General features: G+C 40.2%; 1 protein-coding gene across 1 annotated transcript in view; it reads right to left on the reverse strand.

The window, feature by feature from the left end:
• The window catches only part of DZANK1 (double zinc ribbon and ankyrin repeat domains 1), a 99,701-nt gene that overhangs the window by 39,904 nt on the left and 41,583 nt on the right, over positions 1-18,214 (reverse strand). Inside the window, exon 8 of the mRNA XM_075527978.1 lies at positions 10,828-10,941. Within this exon, the coding sequence (XP_075384093.1) occupies positions 10,828-10,941 (114 nt within the window). The remainder of the gene's footprint in view (positions 1-10,827; positions 10,942-18,214) is intronic.

Below are 18,214 nucleotides of genomic sequence, written 5' to 3' on the forward strand. Positions count from 1 at the left end.
AAGAACTAGGGGAAAGTTGTATGTTTCATCACTGCTATACTGCACCCTGACTGGCTCGTCTACTACCCACAACTCTTCTGTAATGGGATGTCCAGTTGCCTACAGATGGGCATTGGGTATCCACTCTGCACTCCCCTTCATTCACAATATGACTTTTTTGGTTTTTGATTCCTGATACCTAATCCTTTCGACACCTCATGATCACACAGGCTGCTGTGCTTCTCCATGTAGGCTTTGTTGCTTCTCAGCTAGATGGCTGCTTGTTTATCTTCAAGCCTTTAAGACCTCAGACACTATATCTTTTGATAGCCAGGCACCATCAGCTTTCTTCACCACATTTGCTTATGCACCCGCTTTGTCTTCAGTGATCATCTTGGGAAGTGAACATCATGAAATGCCAATTTAATAGAACAAAATGTTCTTGCATTGAAGGAGTACTTGAGTAGAGGCCCAATGTCCTTCTGCTACCTTAATACCAAACCTATTAATATATGCACATCGATCTATTTCCCCATCATATATATATATTTACATATGTACATGCATGTACTTAAAACTCAATAAATGCCCTTTGCCTCCTAGTTCCTTCCTCTACTTCCTTTTACTTTCCTTTGTCCCACAATCATGCTCAGCCTTCATCTGGGTTTCAGTAATTCCTCTAGGTTACATTGCCCTTGATCAAGCCCTACCAGGCCTCCTACACCTTTCTTTTTTTTTTTTTTTTAACAATTTATTGGGGCTCATACAATTCTTATCACAGTTCATACATATACATACATCAATTGTATAAAGCACATCTGTACAGTCTTTGCCCTAATCATTTTTTTCTCCTCTTTTCTTTTTTTACATTTTATTAGGGACTCATACAACTCTTATCACCATCCATACATATACATACATCAATTGTATAAAGCACATCCATACATTCCCTGCCCCAATCATTCTCTAGGCATTTGCTCTCCACTTAAGCCCCTTGCATCAGGTCCTCTTTTTTTTTTCCCCCTCCCTCCCCTTTCCCCCCTCCCTCATGTGCCCTTGGTAATTTATACATCGTTATTTTGTCATATCTTGCCCTATCCGGAGTCTCCCTTCCCCCTTCTCTGCTGTCCCTCTCCCAGGGAAGAGGTCACATGTGGATCCTTGTAATCAGTTCCCCCTTTCCAACCCACTCACCCTCCACTCTCCCAGCATCGTTCCTCACACCCTTGGTCCTGAAGGTATCATCCACCCTGGATTCCCTGTACCTCCAGCCCTCATATGTTCCAGTGTACAGCCTCTGTCCTATCTAGCCCTGCAAGGTAGAATTCGGATCATGGTAGTTGGGGGGAGGAAGCATCCAGGATCTGGGGGAAAGCTGTGTTCTTCATCGATACTACCTCACACCCTAATTAACCCATCTCCTCTCCTAAACTCCTACACCTTTCTTACCATCGATTTTGGATCACTTGTTCCCTTGCCCCTGGGAGTGTTAACACCCACTTCCTTTCCCCTTCCTCCCCCTCTCCCATTTCCCCCAGGAACCATTGGTCCATTGTTTTCTCCTCCAGATTGTTTATCCCACCTATTTTATCTAGATAAGACCTGCAGAGATAATAATATGCACACACAAAAAAATAGCAAAACAACAAAAGAAAACAAAAACGATAAAAACAACAAAAGTCTGTAAATAATTCAAGATCTGTTTGTTGACCTTTAGGAGTGTTTTCTGTCTGATGGGGTGCCATACCCTGACCTCAAAGTTTGTTTTTGGTATTCCCTGGGCACTTCGTTGCTCTGTTCCCCTTCATGTGTTTTTTAAGCAAATACTTTCCTTATTGTATACAATAAATTCTCATAATTTCCATTTTTTCCTGTTTCTTTTGTGTGTGTGATATGAGGTTTTTTAAAATCATTTTATTGGAGACCTGTACAACACTTCTCACAATCCATACATACATCCATTTTGTCTAGCATATTTGCCATCATCATTCTCAAAACATATGCTTTCTACTTGAGCCCTTGGTATCAGCTCCTCATGTTTACTTCTCTCCCCGCTCCCCCCATGAGCCCTTGATAATTTATAAATTCCTATTTTGTCATCTTACACTGCCTGACGTCTCCCTTCACCCACTTTTCTGTTGTCTGTCCCCCAGAGAGGAGGTTATATGTAAATCCTTGTAATTGGTTCTCCCTTTCTACACCATCTTTGCTCCACCCTCCCAGTATTGCCACTCTCACCACTGGTCCTGATGGGTCTGGATTCCCTGTCCTGGATTCCGTGTTTCCAGTTACTATCTGTACCAGTGTACATCCTCTGGTCTAACTGGATTTGTAAAATAGAATTGGGATCATGATAGTGGGGGTGGGGGGCGGGTAGGAAGCATTTAAGAACTAAAGATAAGTTGTTTCATTGTAGCTATGCTGCACCTTGACTGGCTCATCTTCTTCCCGCAACCCTTCTGTAAGGGGATATACAGTTGCCCACAGATGGGCTTTGGGTCCCCAATCTGCACTGCTCCTCATTCACAATGATATGAAAATTTCCCCTTGATGCCTGATACATGATCCCTTCAATACCTCGTGATCAAACAGGCTGGTATGTTTCTTCCATGTGAGCTCTGTTGCTTCTCAGTTAGATGGCCGCTTGTTTACCTTCAAGCCTTTAAGACCCAGATGCTATATCTTTTGATAGCCGTGCACCATCAGCTTTCTGCACATTTGCTTATGCACCCATTTGTCTTTAGCAATCATATAGGGAAGGTGAACACACAATGATAAGATTTTTTTCTTCTTTGATGCCTGAAACCTGATCCTTTTGATACCTTGTGATCACACAGGCTAGTGTGCTTCTTCCATGTGGGCTTGGTTGTCCTGTTTCTTTTTATAATGCAATTTCAATCTTTAAATTTATTTTATGACCCGTAATGGGTTCCTACCTGCAACTTTTAAAATTCTGCTTTTAGGCTCACAGTCACTTAGTGGATGATTTTGAACCAAAGCCAATGTCAGACTGTCTTCCAGAAAATACGTAACATCCATAAATAGGGCTTCTTCAAAAATTTATACTTTTGTATCTCAATCACAGAATTTATATAGTATTATCTAGTTGAATTGTTTTAAATAACTAAGTTGTTTAAACAGTTTAAAACGGAGGGGTGGGGGCTTGGGGAAAGGAAGAGGGGGAAAAAAGGAAGAGCTGATCGCACGGGCTCAAAGGAAAGTAAATGTATAGAAAAGAACAATGGCAATATTTGTACAAATATATCTGATACAATTGATATATGGATTGTAACAAGAGTTGTAAGCACCATCAATAAAATGATTTTTTAAAGTTTAAAATGAAGTAGTTTATTGTTTCTGTTTATTATTTGGTTTTCCAGTTTGTGAAGCACAGGAGTGTAGATGCATAGAGATAATCACTAAGGCAAGGATTTACAGAGGAGGTAGGGAGATAAGGAAGGTGAGGGCGTTGGTGGAGCAAACAAAATATGTGGGAGTGGGGAGGGAGCACTAGAACTGATTATGATTACATAACTCATTATAAAAGCAATTTAACCATTAAAAAATGCTCCTAAATTGATTGGGGTGATGATTGTATAATTCTTCTTGATAAGATTAAACTACTGAATTGCATAATATGTGGATAATGTGCCAATGAAACTGTAAAACAAATAAATAGATAAACTAAGCAGTTTAGTTTTAAACAACTTGGTCACTGGGATAAAGCCTATTGAACTGGGTGGATTCAAACTGCAGATGTTTCAGTTCGTAGCATATGCTGTTGTGCTTAACCATTGCAGCATAGGATTCCTAGTAACCATCGTTACTGCCGTTAGATGCCATGTGGTCCATTCCAGTTCACAGTAACACTACACACAAAAGAATGACATGTACCTGTGCTAACTTAAAAATTGCTGTCATGTTTAAGCCTATTGTTGCAATATGTCAATTCATCTTGTTGAGGTTCTTCCTTTTTTTTTCACTGCCCCTTTCCTTTATCAAGCATGGTGTCCTTTCTCCAGGGATCTAACTCTCCTGATAACATGTCCAATGTACATGAGGTGTAGTCTCGCCATCCTAAGAACTTCTTCCAAGATATACCGTATATACTCATGTAAGCCAAGTTTTTCAGCACTAAAAATGGCATGAATGGATGTCATCTGGTCAAGGCCGACTAACAAAAGGAGGAAGTCTCATGAAGCCTGACATAGAGTTAATAGCAAAGTGGGTTTGAGATGCATGGGAAGACATTCCAGAAGACATGGTGCGACGTGCCTTCCAGAAATGTAGTATTAGTAATGCTATAGACGGCAGTGAAGACTGTGCTTTGTATGAAAATGACAGCAGTGATGGTGATGACAGCGATCTCAGTGAGGACAGCGTCTATGATGACCTCACACCAGCTGAAGCTCTGCATTGGGATACGGATGATGATGAGGAATCCAGTTTTGAAGGATTTTTAACTCTTTCCATTTTAGCTTGGTTGCTGACTGAGCTCAGGGAATAGTACTCTTAAGGTATCATTGTTGATACCTTATTATTTTTGTTGATCTATTTTCCACTTACTGTGCTGGTTTACTAATGTTAAATGACTTGTCCTTTTATTTAAAATAAATATTTAAATACATTACCCCACTGATGTCTCAATTTTTAGTAATTTTATTTTCATTTATTTTGATTATTGAAACGCACCAATAGCTTCTGCATTTTCCACCCTAGGCTTATACTCAAGTCAATCAGTTTTTCTTCTTTCCAAGGTAATAATTAGGTACCGCGGCTTATACTCGGGTCGGCTTACATTTGAGTATATACGGTATTTTTTTTTTCTATGGCAGTCCATGGCACTTTCAATATTCTTTGCTAGCACCATAATTCAAATGTATCACTCTTCCTTGGTTTTCTTTATTCAATTTACTCAATATCCCACTTTCACATACAGATGAGGTAATTAAAAATACCATGGCTTGGGTCTGGGGCACCTTAGTCCTCAAAGTGAAATCCTTGTTTCCAACACTTTAAAAGATGTCTTGTGCATATTTACCCAATGCAGTGTGTCATTTGATCTCATGACTGCTGCTTCCATGAGTACTTATTATGGATCCAAGCAAGATAAAATCCTTGATAGCCTCGATCTTAGTTTCCTTTAAAATGGTTTACCTTTTGGTCCAGTTGTGGAGATTTGTGTTTTCTTTTCATTGGATTGTAATCCATTCTGAAGGCTGCGGTCCTCAATCCTCATCAGTAAGTATTTCAAGCCCTTCTCACTTTCAGCAAGCAACATTGTGTCATCTTCATATCACAAGTCATTAATAAGGCTTCCTCCAATCCTGCTGTCACATTCTTCATATAAACCATTTTCTCTGATTATTTGCTCAGCATACAGATTGAGTAAGCATGGTGGGAGGATATAACCCAGTCACACACCTTCCTTGACTTTAAACCACGCATTATTCCCTGGTTCTGTTTGTACAACTACAAGAGCACAGTTATGTGTTCTGGAATTCTCATTCTTCTTTAAGCTACTCATAGGTTGTTTTGATCTACACAATTGAATGCCTTAGCATATTCAATAAGACACAAGTAAACATCTTTCTGATAGTCTCTACTTTCAGCCAAGATCTTCAGTAATGTCCTTGTTCCATGTCTTCTAAATCCAGCTGAATCTCTGGAAACTCCCTGCCAATGAACTGCTTCAACTTGTTAAATGGTCTTCAGCAAAGTTTCTCTTGCATATGGTATCAATGATATTGTTCTATAATTTGTGTATTCTGTTGGGTCTCCTTTCTTTAGAATACATACAAATATGGATCACTTCCAATTGGTTGTCTAGGTAGCTGTCTTCCAATGTTCTTGGCATAGATGTATGAATGCTTCCAGTGCTTTATCAGCTTGTTAAAACATTTCCGTTTCAGTTGGTATTCCATCAATTCCTGGAGTCTTGTTTTCAGCTAATGCCTTTAAAGCAGTATCTTCCTTCTGTACAACTGGCCCTTGATCATATGCTACTTCTTGAAATGGCTGACTGTTGACCAGTTCTTTATGGTAAAATAGCAGGGGATGTTTTTTCCAACTTCTATGGATGTTTCCTGCATTGTTCAATAATCTTCTCATAGAATCCATCAGTACTACAAATCAAAACTTGAATTTAAAATGCGTGGTTTATTCTTCCTTTTTAGTTTTCTAACTCAAAGTCTTTGAAAATTTCATTGTAATACTTTAATTTGCTTCTCAAGCTGTCCCTTGAAAATTTCTATTCAGTTCTCTTAGTTTATCATTTCTTCCATGTGCCTTAGCTACCCTACAATTAAAAGCAACTTTCAGAATCTCTTTAGAAATACTTTGATCTTTCCTTTCTTTGTCTTCTTCATGACCTTTTGCTTTCTTCTCAAATGAGGTTCCTGGTGTCTTCCCGAAGCTCATCAGGACTTCTGTCAATGCATCAAACCAGTTCTTGAGATGCTCCCAAAATTTAGGTAGGATATACTCAGGGTCATATTTTGGTTTTCATGGATTTGTTTTCATTTTCTTCAGCTTCAATATGACTGTATATATGAGCAATTGATCGTCTGTTCCGTCAGTACCCGGCCTAACTTTAGCTGCTGATATTGATCTTCTTGACTGTCTCTTCTCAAAAATGTAGTCAATTTGATTTCTGTGTTTTCCATCTTAAGAAATCTACATGTGCAATCACAATTTGTTTTGTTTGTGGTGAATAATCTGTCTTGCAAAATTTGCAAGATATTTGCGATGAATAAATAATCTGTCTTGTAAAATTCTATCATGTGATCTTCATCTTTTATATTTTAATCACCAAGAAGATATTTTCCAATTGTTATTCCTTCCTTATAGTGCTGGCGAAGTGTGGACCTTGGGAGTGTGGGTCAAGAGGGCCCGGCTGTTGCAGGGGATGGAGGATAGGTGGCAAGTTATGAGCTCTGTGGCAGTCAGGACTGCCAGGCAATGGTAGGGGCAGGAGATACTGGTGAGTCCCAAAAGAAAGGAGTCTGTTTGGAATGGGTGTGGTCTCTCTGTACTAGCAGCCAGAGCCAAAAGGGGATACAGATAAATTTACAATAAAAGTAGAATGTAAAAGCTGATCATCAAAAGCAGGCTCCTGGTTTGGCGATGGGCTGTGTTCTCTTTGGCTCCAATGGAATGAGGATTCATCCACCAGGTGTAGGGAAGGGAAGCGGGCATGGAGGGAAGGAGCACCCAGGGAAAGGGGGTAAAGGGAAACTGGGGATCTAACAAAGTGGAAAATTGTGTTACTTGAACTGTGGGGAAGTCTGTTCCAGGCTTTCCACACAGTCTGTCTTCCACATGGGAGACCCAGGGTCCAGTCCTGAGTGTGAGGGACTTGGCTGGGTGAGCTGGGACAAAGCTTGTGATCAGTTTCTGCCAGAGGAGGGGAGCAGAACACTCCCAAGCAGCACCAGCTGCCAACAATGGTGGGAGTAGGCAGTTTGAAAGGTTGTGTTGCTGAACTCTGACTTTACCCTGAAAGAAAAAGAGCGGAAAACAAACAAGCAAAAACAAGGTGCACTTAACATTCTGGTCATGCACCTGGGTTCAAGAAGCAAGGCCCCGTTTCCTGCTGGTTACTCTCTGGGATTCACAGGAAGGAGCCTCTCTGGCGACTATTACCAGAACACTCCATTTCTCTTTTGAGGACTTCCAATTTTCCTAGATTCATACTTTGTACATTCCAAGTTCCAATTATTAATGTTTTCAGCTGTTTCTTCTCATTTTGAATCATGCCCCTTCAGCAAATGAAAGTCCCCACGGCTTTATGCCACCCACATTATTATGATCAACTCTACTTTGAGAAGGTACGTAATTCTTCCTCACTCCTTTTGAGTGCCTTCTGGCCTGAAAGGCTGATCTAGCACTGTATCTGACAAGCTACCATTTATGAATATCCGACAATGTTCTGCGATTCATAAGGTTTCCCATAGCTAATCCATCTGAAATGGACAGCCTATTCCCTCTTCGTAGTCTCTTCTTACTCTGGAAGTTCACTGAAACATGTTCACTGGGTGACCCTGCTGGAGCAACACACAAGCTACCACAGTAGACAAACTGACAGACAAGTGGTCAACTAATCACCAGAGAAGTCCTATATTTATGTTCAATACGGGATTTATAAATTACAGGGAAACAGTAACTTTGTATACTTTTGTACCTCCATGTTTGCTCTCAATGGGAGGAACTCTGCATTTCCAAGTATTGAAATGTCTTCAAATATTGAACATAGCATAATATGTATTTAACTTCACTCACAACTGATTTTACTCCCATTTCTTAATAGTCCACAGAGATTTAAATGATAGTATTACAAACATTCTACATAACTGTATTATTGGTAAAAAATATGTTTTGCTGTGATTGAAATGCAAGATATCAGTGGCTTAAACAAGAGAGGAGCAGATTTCTCTCTCATGTAGTTCTAGAACAGGTGTCTAGGCTGTATGATGGCTAGTGGTGCCTTCTAAAGTTGTCTTAAGATTGAAAAGAGTTGCCGACAGGGTAAAAGCACACCAGCCTGTGTAATCACAAGGTGTTGAAGGGATCAGGTAGCAGGCAACAAAGAACAAAAACCATCATTGTGTGTTCACCTTCCCCATATAAACACTGAAGATAAATGTGTGCATAAGCAAAGAAGGCTGATGGTGCCTGGCTATCAAGAGATATAGCGTCTGGAGCCTTAAAAGCTTGAAGGTAAACAAGCGGTCATCTAGCTGAGAAGCAACAAGCCCACATGGAAGAAGCACACCAGCCTGCGTGATCACCTGGGGTCGAAGGGACCAGGTATCAAGCACCAAAGAGCAAAAAATTATATCATCGTGAATGAGGGGGAGTGCGGGATGGGGACCAAGTGCCCGTGTGTAGACAACTGGACATCCCTTGCAGATGGGTACTGGGGAGGAGATGAGTCACTCAGAGTGCAGTGTAGCATAGATGAAACACAACTTTCCTCTAGTTCTTAAATCCTTCCCACCCCCCACTATCATGATCCTAATTCTACCTTACAAACCAGAGGATGTACAGTGGTGCAGATAGGAACTGGAAACACAGGGAATCCAGGACAGATGAACCCCTCAGGACCAGTGATGAGAGTGGTGATACTGGGAGGAGGAAAGGAGGGGTTAGAAAGGGGGAACCGATTACAAGGACCTACATATAACCTCCCTGGGGGACAGACAACAGAAAAGTGGGTGAAAGGAGATGTTGGGCAATGTAAGATATGATAAAATAATAATTTATAAATTATCATGGGTTCATGAGGGTGGGGAGGGAGGGGGAAAAATGAGGAGCTGATGCCAAGAGCCCTAGCGGAAAGCAATGTTTTGAGAATGATGAGGGCAATGAATGTACAAATATTCTTTACACAATTGACGTATGTATGGATTGTGATACGGGTTGTATGAGCCCCCAATAAAATTATTGGGAAAAAAGTTTGAAAATAAACTTTAGTCAAAAATTATAGGCATTATAGAGCAACCGTACAATACAATAAAATTGAGTCTAATGACATTAAAAATATATAATTAAATTAATGATTTAAAAAGAAGATTAAAAAGTTATCTAATAAAAGATCAGTAAATTTCATTTCTAAAGGGTTATAGCATCTGAGACATTTTTTGACTTTTCACAGAATAAGGGATTTTGAAGGGAAGAAACAAGAACTTATCTTTTGTCTCATAAACTTCAATATATTCTCCCACTTAGAATCCACATAATCTTTTTTTAAAATTGTGAATTAGATGAAGGTTTACAGAGTAGATCATTGTTTTGTCTTGTTTTAATCATTTTATTGGGAGCTCGTACAACTCTTATTCACAATCCATACATCCAGCCATTGTGTCAAGCACATTTGTACATTTGTTGCCATCATCATTCTCAAAACATTTGCTTTCTACCTGAGCCCTTGGTATCAGCTCCTCATCCCCCCCCCCCATCACTCCCTACCCGTAGTTCATTGCTTATTGCATTCAATAGTTTATACTCATTTTGTTTCAATTCATCCTCAATATGCTAACACTTCCTCCCCCTGGTTATCGGCTTTCATCCCTCCTTTCCTAACCTTCTGTGCTTGGTCCTTAGGAAAGTGTGACCTCTTCATCTTAAATGGTTGATTATCCTAACACAGGGGCGAGTTCTCCTCCAAAGCTGAAAGATAACTCATGAAGATAGTCTGCAGGGCTTATCAAAGTCTCTCCAACCAATAGTGCCAGTCTCTTAGGATCTGGGGATTTATTCCACATTTGTCTCCATCCAGGACCTTATAATGTAATCTTTCACAAAGTAGTGCTGGGCACCATTTAGTTGTGATCTCAGGATTGTAGGCTGATGGTTTCGTAGGCATTTATGAGTGTCACAGTTCTGACTGTTCATACAGATTATGTACGTTCACTTCTAAAACTTCTTGTTTTATCCCCCAAATTTCTTAACTAAATCTACTCTATCTTACAGTGATCTTCACAAGGGATTAACGAGATTTTCAATATGAAGAAAATATAGTTACATGTTCTTTCAAAAAATTTTATAGTTTGGTATAATTTGTCTAGCAAATATGTTTGAATGTTTGTGATATCTAACTTTTCCAAGTTCTGTAGTTGGTTTTATATAAAATAGGTATATATAATCAAAGCAATGGGAATCATGAAGCCATTTTACGATTATAAGTTAATATGCATTGCAAAGTTGAAGTTTAACTTTATATTGACATATATGCTATTATATAATTTGAGCTCCAAATCCATATTACTAATATGTTCTATTGGTAATTTAAAGACATTTAATTTTTCAAATGACTTTCTATGTCTTTACAGAATCATATTTCTTTACCTTCAAGTAGAGGCTGGCCTGTGGCTGCAACTGCAGGGTAAGAGAAGCATCACACACCACACAGATGGGTGTGTTCATGGGCACCATGTTTCCACATGCTACACATAATCCCATCTGCACACACAAAAAGAGGTCAGATTAGTGTTCAGATGCTAACTGAAGATATAAGTAGCTTAGAAGATATTTAATTTGTTTTTATAACATTTAAAATAATTTCAATTATAATTTTATTCTTGAGTAAAAAATGTTTATTGTAGAAAAGAGATGTAAGAAATACATAATATCTCTACATAATATTAATGTACAGCTGTGGGAAACTGATGACCTAGGATTGTATGTGGCCTGCTCCCAAGCATATGCCAAGCCTCTACGGTTCGAAATATGGGGATCTGCAGTCCAAAATACGGGGAAAGTACTACAATGCACATATTCTAGGAAGGATGTTTCTACACATCACATCTACCCCCCATAATTGCTAAATATAAAGCTGTCTCCTACAGACACCTGACTCCTCACATACACAGTTTTGCTCTTGCATACCTAGTACTCTCTGAGGTATTCCCCTTGAGGGTTTGGGACATTCAAGAAGAACATATTGCCCATTTTAATGTGTATGTATAACAAGAAGATTGCAAGCCTCAAGTACTATAAAACCCTATGGTTGAATACACTCTGGACTCTTATCCGCTTTCTTGCTTCTCCAGGCCCTCCCTCCCCACCCTCCTCCCTTTCTGTCTTCTATAAGTGCACAAGTCACTCCCCAGGACCGTTATCTGTGGGGCTGATTCCCACATACAGCATGGTGGAGTAGAGTTTAACAAATCCTGTCAAAAAACAATTAACAGTGAGTATAAGAAAAAAGAAAATGTCCTAAAATTGATTGTGATGATTGCACAATTCTTTTTAATAATATTGAAATATTGAATTGAATGATATATGAATTATATCAATAAAACTTCTTTTTAAAGCAGTTAAAAATTAGATATGACTATCAAAGAACTATCATTTAATCACTCTAAAATTGACCAAGGTTTCTGCAAACTACGAAATTTCACATAAGCACACTATGAGTCTCTGTGGTTATTGCCTAGCCCCGCTAATCTCCATGGTCGTTCCTCCAGAGCAGGGCCAGACTGTGAAAACCAGAAGTGTGGTGACTGATGAGATGCAGGGCTCATTGATTTGGAGGAAGCAGAAACAGCGGTTCAGTTAGCTTGAGACTTTAGTACTGTAGTTAAGGTAACTAATGGATGGACAAATAAGGCAGGAATTGAAGATAGTGTTCCAGGAGGAAGTCAACTATCTAAAAAAACTCACTGCCATTGAATAGAGTCTGATTTATATGGAACTACAGGACACGGTAGAAATGACCCTGTGGGTTTCTGAGACGAATTTTTTTTAATTGTTTTATTGGGAGCGCTTACAAATAGCATAACATTCTACCATTCACTCTCATCAAGCAATATTATATAATTGCTACCACAATCAGTTTCAAAACATACTCTTTCATCTTGAACTCCTTGATTTCAGCTCCCCTTTGTCCCTCCCCTCCCCGACCATACTCTCCAGGAACCCTATTCTTATATACATATATATTTTGTTGTTTTTATTTGGTGGGGGGCATCTCTTACACATTGGTATCTGTCCATTCACATTCAGTTCTGTTGTTCAATCCCATTGAGTGGGATTATACAGTTATACAGTCATCAGTGCTATCAGCTCCCCATCACCCCGTTTCTCCCCCCACCCTCTCTTTCCATACCCTCAGGGAACCATTACTCCTGTTACTGTTTCTGAAGGATTATCTAGCTTGACTTTCATGTACCAAATGATCTTAAACATACAGAGGAACACATGCAAATCTAACATGCTTAATGCTATAAACAAATAAAAGTCAAAATTGTAAGGGGAGAAAATATTAGAGAACTATAGGACAGTTATGTGGTTCACCAGTGCCATACTGCACCCTGGATTTACCATCCCTTCTGTGTGGCCCTTCTGAGAGAGACTGCCCAATTATCTTCCAGGTGGGTTTTGGGTCTCCACTATATCTACGTATCTTCACATCAATTTGGTTGCTTATTTTTGAACGTCTGATACCTTTTCCCATTGATACCTCATGATCACACAGGTTGGTGTGCTTCTTCCATGTGGGCTTTGGTGCTTGCTTGTCTGCTAGATGCCCACTTGTTTAACTACAATCCTTTAAGACCCCAGATGCTATATCGTTTAATAGCCAGGCACCATCAGCTTTCTTCACATTTGTTTATGCACCCATTTTGTCTTCAGCATGTCAGGAAGGTGAGTATCATACAGTGCTGCATTATTAGAACAAACTTTTCTTGTACTGAAGTAAGATTTAAGTACAGGACCAAAGTTCATCTGCTTCCTTGCTTCCTGCATTTGTGGATAATCTCTGGGCAGGCACAGGAGCCAGAAAATATCCATGTTGTTCCTTTCCCTCAGCTCAGCAACCCCTTGGGCCAAGCCCACATACATCATCAGCCTACCTGGGGACTACAGACTCAAACCAGGAGAGATAAGGGGTAGAGGGACCCCAGCATTCAAGCCCAGACAGACCTGGGTAACAAAACCAGCACCTTGGCCAGAGGGGTCTGACCCAGAGGACACCTTCACAAGGTGCTTCCTTCCCCCAGCACCAGAGGCTCAGCCATACCAGAGTGAATGACCTGTGGGGAGGATTGGTGTCAGGCAGTAGCTGTCCCAGCTGCAAGGAGCAGCCTTCCATGGCTCCCTGGCTGACCGCCCAACTCCAGGCATGAGACCCACAGGTTCCTCATGAACATCCCAGAGAAGGCAGGCAGGTGGCCCCACTGTGATCCCCACATATCTTTAGTTAATCAGAGACTGTGAACATAAGCATCAAAACTAGAGTAGACCCAAATCACCTACAGATCCCTGAATGACAGATTGCCCATGAAGAGACAAGGTAACTCAGACTAAATTAATAGCTGGACTGAAATGAATGCACTTGGAGGTACCATGCTTGGCTGACATCCCTGTGTGGAGAAGCTACATGAGCAGAGAAGATAAAGTAGCAGCCATGACAGCAGCAGAGAGTATGAGACAGCAGCGGGCTTCCCAGCCGACAAAGGAAGTAAAGCTGAATGTCATCAGGCAGGAAGCTAGCTTGCAGGGGGGTTGCCCTTTGGGCATTTAGCAGCACCAAAGGAGCTTTGTACTACTTGTCCAAGTAGGGTAGAAGTCAAGGGGCCACATGGCTGAGAAGCTGAGGACCAGAAAAGAAGTGTCTGCCCACAGAGCTGAGTGAGGAGCTGCTAAAGACAAAATGGCTGTGTCTTCCATGTGTTCTCATTTTGACTCGTTGTGACCTGTTCATTTCACTAATAAATTCCCACAATTGTAAGCACAGTCTGTGAGTTCTGTATGGCCATTATAATGGATATAGATTGCCATAGGAGGGGCAGTTGGTGTCAGAATAGGATAAAGGAGGATGGTGGGTAGAGATGTGTCTGCCTGTGCCTCATAGGAGTCATCTTTGGGCAGAGGTAGAAGTGGATTTTCCTTCTCCCTTGTGTAGGAGCATGCAAAAGAGGAGATCAGACGTAACTCCCATGCCATTTCCTCAGGGTTGTATAAACCAAGCAATATTCTAATAGGCTGTCCGTCTATTTAGCTCCTAGTTGTGGCAGTTACATAATCTGTCAACGTGAGAAGAGGTGGAGTCTAGCCTGTCAATCAGGTTGCAGTTTGAGGACCTCATTTGGAGGTGCAAAGGAGATAAAATAGCTCACTGGAGGCCAGATACAGCCTCGGCTTCATCTTCCTGCTGATGAGATCCATAGAGCTATGCTGATAAAGCGAGCCCTAGAGCTGGAGCAGCCACGTGGAGACCCACACCAGCTCTGATGCTTCCACCACCACTGGATCCACAGACTTTCCATCCACTGGCCTTGGATCTTCCTGCATTCTGCATCATTGCATGTGTTACGTATGTCTGAAGAGGAAAATGCTGACTCTTGACCTTGCTACTCTGGGATTTTATTATCCCCCATGAAATCAGAAAGCCCATTTTAGTAGCAGCATCCCCTCTTTCTGACCTACAAAGTAAATTGTCACAGAATTTTCAGAGGATGCAGGTAGTCCTCTCACTAATTTATTTAACAATGCCTTAGTAAAATGAATGTCTCTGGGCCTTCTTGTGGAATGTAATTGGAGCTAGTGGGGCAGGAAATATATATATTTTTTTGACTCAAACATTCATATATATATATATTGACTCCAACATTCTTAACTTCCTAAGTCTTTGGATTCCAACTTCTACATGATGTAGGGTATTTCTGGTATTTAAATATCATTAGAACCACTAGTTAGCCGACTAAGTTTTGTCAACCAAGCAAAGTAACCTATTAGAGCCACTTCCTACTGCATTAGCTAATATATTAAATTCATAATCTCCGTATGGTGCACCCCATCAATCCATTTGGTCCAACTCAGTTATAGTTTGTGCTTCTTGGTTAAAATTTAATCCTTGATTAAAATATGTATTAGTAAAACATTACTCTTAAAAATTTTTAACAGTTGGTTTTTTTTTTAATCATTTTATTGGGGGCCCGTACAAGTCTTACCACAATCCATACATCCATCCATGGTGTCAAGGAAATTTGTACATTTGTTGCTGCCAACATCATTCTCAAAACATTTTCTTTCTACTTGAGCCCTTGGTATCAGCTCCTCATTTTCCCCTCCCTCCTCACCCCCCTCATGAACCCTTGATAATTTATACATTATTGTTATTATTTTGTCATGTCTTACACTGTCCAACTTCTCCCTTCACCCACTTTTCTGTTGTCTATCCCCCAGGGAGGGGATTATATGTAGATCCTTGTGATTGGTTCCCCCTTTCTACCCTACCTTCTCCTCACCCTCCTGGTATCACCACTCCTATTACTGGTCCTGAGGGGTTTATCTGTCCTGGATTCCCTGTGTTTCCAGTTCTTATCTGTACCAGTACACATCCTTTGGTCTCGCTGGATTTGTAAGGTAGAATTGGGATCATGATAGTTGGGGGGGGGTGGCGGTTAGGAAGCATTAAAGAACTAGGGGAAAGTTGTATGTTTCATCGGTGCTATACTGCACCCTGACTGACTCGTTTCCTCCACATGACCCTTCTGTAAGGGGATGTCCACTTGCCTACAGATAGGCTTTGGGTCTCCACTCTGCACTCCCCCTCATTCACAATGATATGATTTTTTTATTTTTTGACACCTGATGCCTGATCCCATCAACACCTTGTGATCACACAGGCTGGTGTGCTTCTTGCATGTGAGCTTTATTGCTTCTCAGTTATATGGCCACTTGTTTATCTTCAAGCCTTTAAGACCCCAGACACTGTATCTTTTGATAGCCAGGCATCATCAGCTTTCTTCACCACATTTATTTATGCACTCACTTTGTCTTCAGTGATTGTGTTGGGAAAGTAAGCATCATGGAATGCCAGTTCAATAGAACAAAATGTTCTTGCATTGAGGGAGTACTTGAGGAGAGGCCCAATGTCCATATGCTACCTTAATACCAAACCTATAAATATATGCACAGAGATCTATTTCCCCATCCTAATATATAAATATATTTATATATGTATATGCCTGTAGTTAAACCTCCATAAATGCCCTTTGCCTCCTAGTTCTTTCCTCTATTTTCTTTTATTTTCCTTTTGTCCCACTATCATGCTCAGCCTTCATTTGAGTTTCAGTAATTCCACTCGGTTACGTTGCCCTTTATCAAGCCCTACCAGGCCTCCCACATCTTCCACACAATCAATTTTGGATCACTTAATTGCTCCCAATTTTTAACAGTTTAATTGATATATAATTTATATGTCGTATTATTCAATGGTTTACACATATTAAAAAGAGTTGCGCAATCATCACCACAACCAATTTTAAGGCATATCCTTCTTTTTCATATTGATTATTAGTTCCCCACTTCCCCCAAACTTCCCCTGCTATAATGCAAAGAAACTATTAATTCAGTTACTGTCTCTATAGATTTACCTATCTTGGATATTATATAAAGAAAGACATAGAAAAACAACAACAACCAACATTAAGAAAATTAAGCAAAGAAAAATCTCAATTGAAAAGAAAGTTGGAAATAATAAAACTAGAACAAATATAAAATGGTCATAAGGTAGATTAAATGACAAAATGTTTGATTTTAACAACTACACCTGCATTAATCTATTTTCTAATACACTGATAGCAAGTCTATTCACATCCCTGGTTGATGGTCAGAGGAGAGTCTACAGAAGCTTAATCTACTTGGGAACCTTGTACATGGATTTGGGGCTTTCACTGCTGTCCCAAACCTTCTGCAAACCAGATACTCAGCATTTAAGCTTTAATACTGTTTCCTCCTCCCATCTTAGATTTTATTATTTACAATCCTTGGATGACACAGGATAGTGTGCTTCTTCCATGTGACTTGGCTGACACCTTTAGATGGTTGATTGTTTTAAGGCAAGCTTTTAAGAAATCCCTTTCCCCAGCACTATTCTTTGATAGCTGGGCACAATATGATTTCTTCACCACACTATGCTATAGCACCCGTATCGTTAGTGATCTCTTCATAAGGCCAAGTATCATTACATTTTTTGTTTATGTTCAAGTTATTTCTTCCTTGATTATTTTGTACACCTGTCCTCCTAGAGAAGTGCTTCTCACCTTCCTAATGCCAAAACCTTTTAATACAGTTCCTCATGTTGTGGTGACCCCCCAACCATAAAATTATTTTCATTGCTACTTTATAGCTGTAATCTTGCTGCTATTATGAATTGGGCAACCTTTCTGAAAGGGTCATCTGACCTCCAAAGGGGTCATGACCCACAGGTTGAGAACCACTGTCCTAGAGCATGCAGAGGGGGAAAAAATCGCACAGTAATTTGAACCATAGAGGTTTAAAATAAATAACTCCTAAGTAGTAAAATCGAGCCCGCAGAAGAAAGACTGGATTTTCTACTCCTGTAAACAGTGACAGTCTCGGAAACTCACAGGGGGTCGCTATGGGTCAGCACTGACTCGATGGCAGTGAGAGTAAAAGGGCATTAACAACTTTAAGATCATGCAAACTCTAAAGAATCCTGGACTACTAAATATGGGGAGGAGCCACTACCTCTATGGCTGAAGCAGAGTACCTAAGAAAGGTCAAATTTGGAAGAAGCACGGGATGGTCCAAAGATTGTAAATAATAAAACCTAAATCCAGAGGAGGAAGTGGTATTAGAGCTTAAATTCTGAACATTTAAGCTTGCTGAAGGTTATGGATGGCAGTGGAAGCCCAAAATGCATTTTCAAGGTCCCCCCATGGATTAAGCCTCCAGTGAATCCCCTCTGACCATGGACCAG

This window comes from Tenrec ecaudatus, chromosome 12 (assembly GCF_050624435.1).
Source record: "Tenrec ecaudatus isolate mTenEca1 chromosome 12, mTenEca1.hap1, whole genome shotgun sequence".
In the NCBI taxonomy this organism is placed as follows: Eukaryota; Metazoa; Chordata; class Mammalia; order Afrosoricida; family Tenrecidae; genus Tenrec; species Tenrec ecaudatus.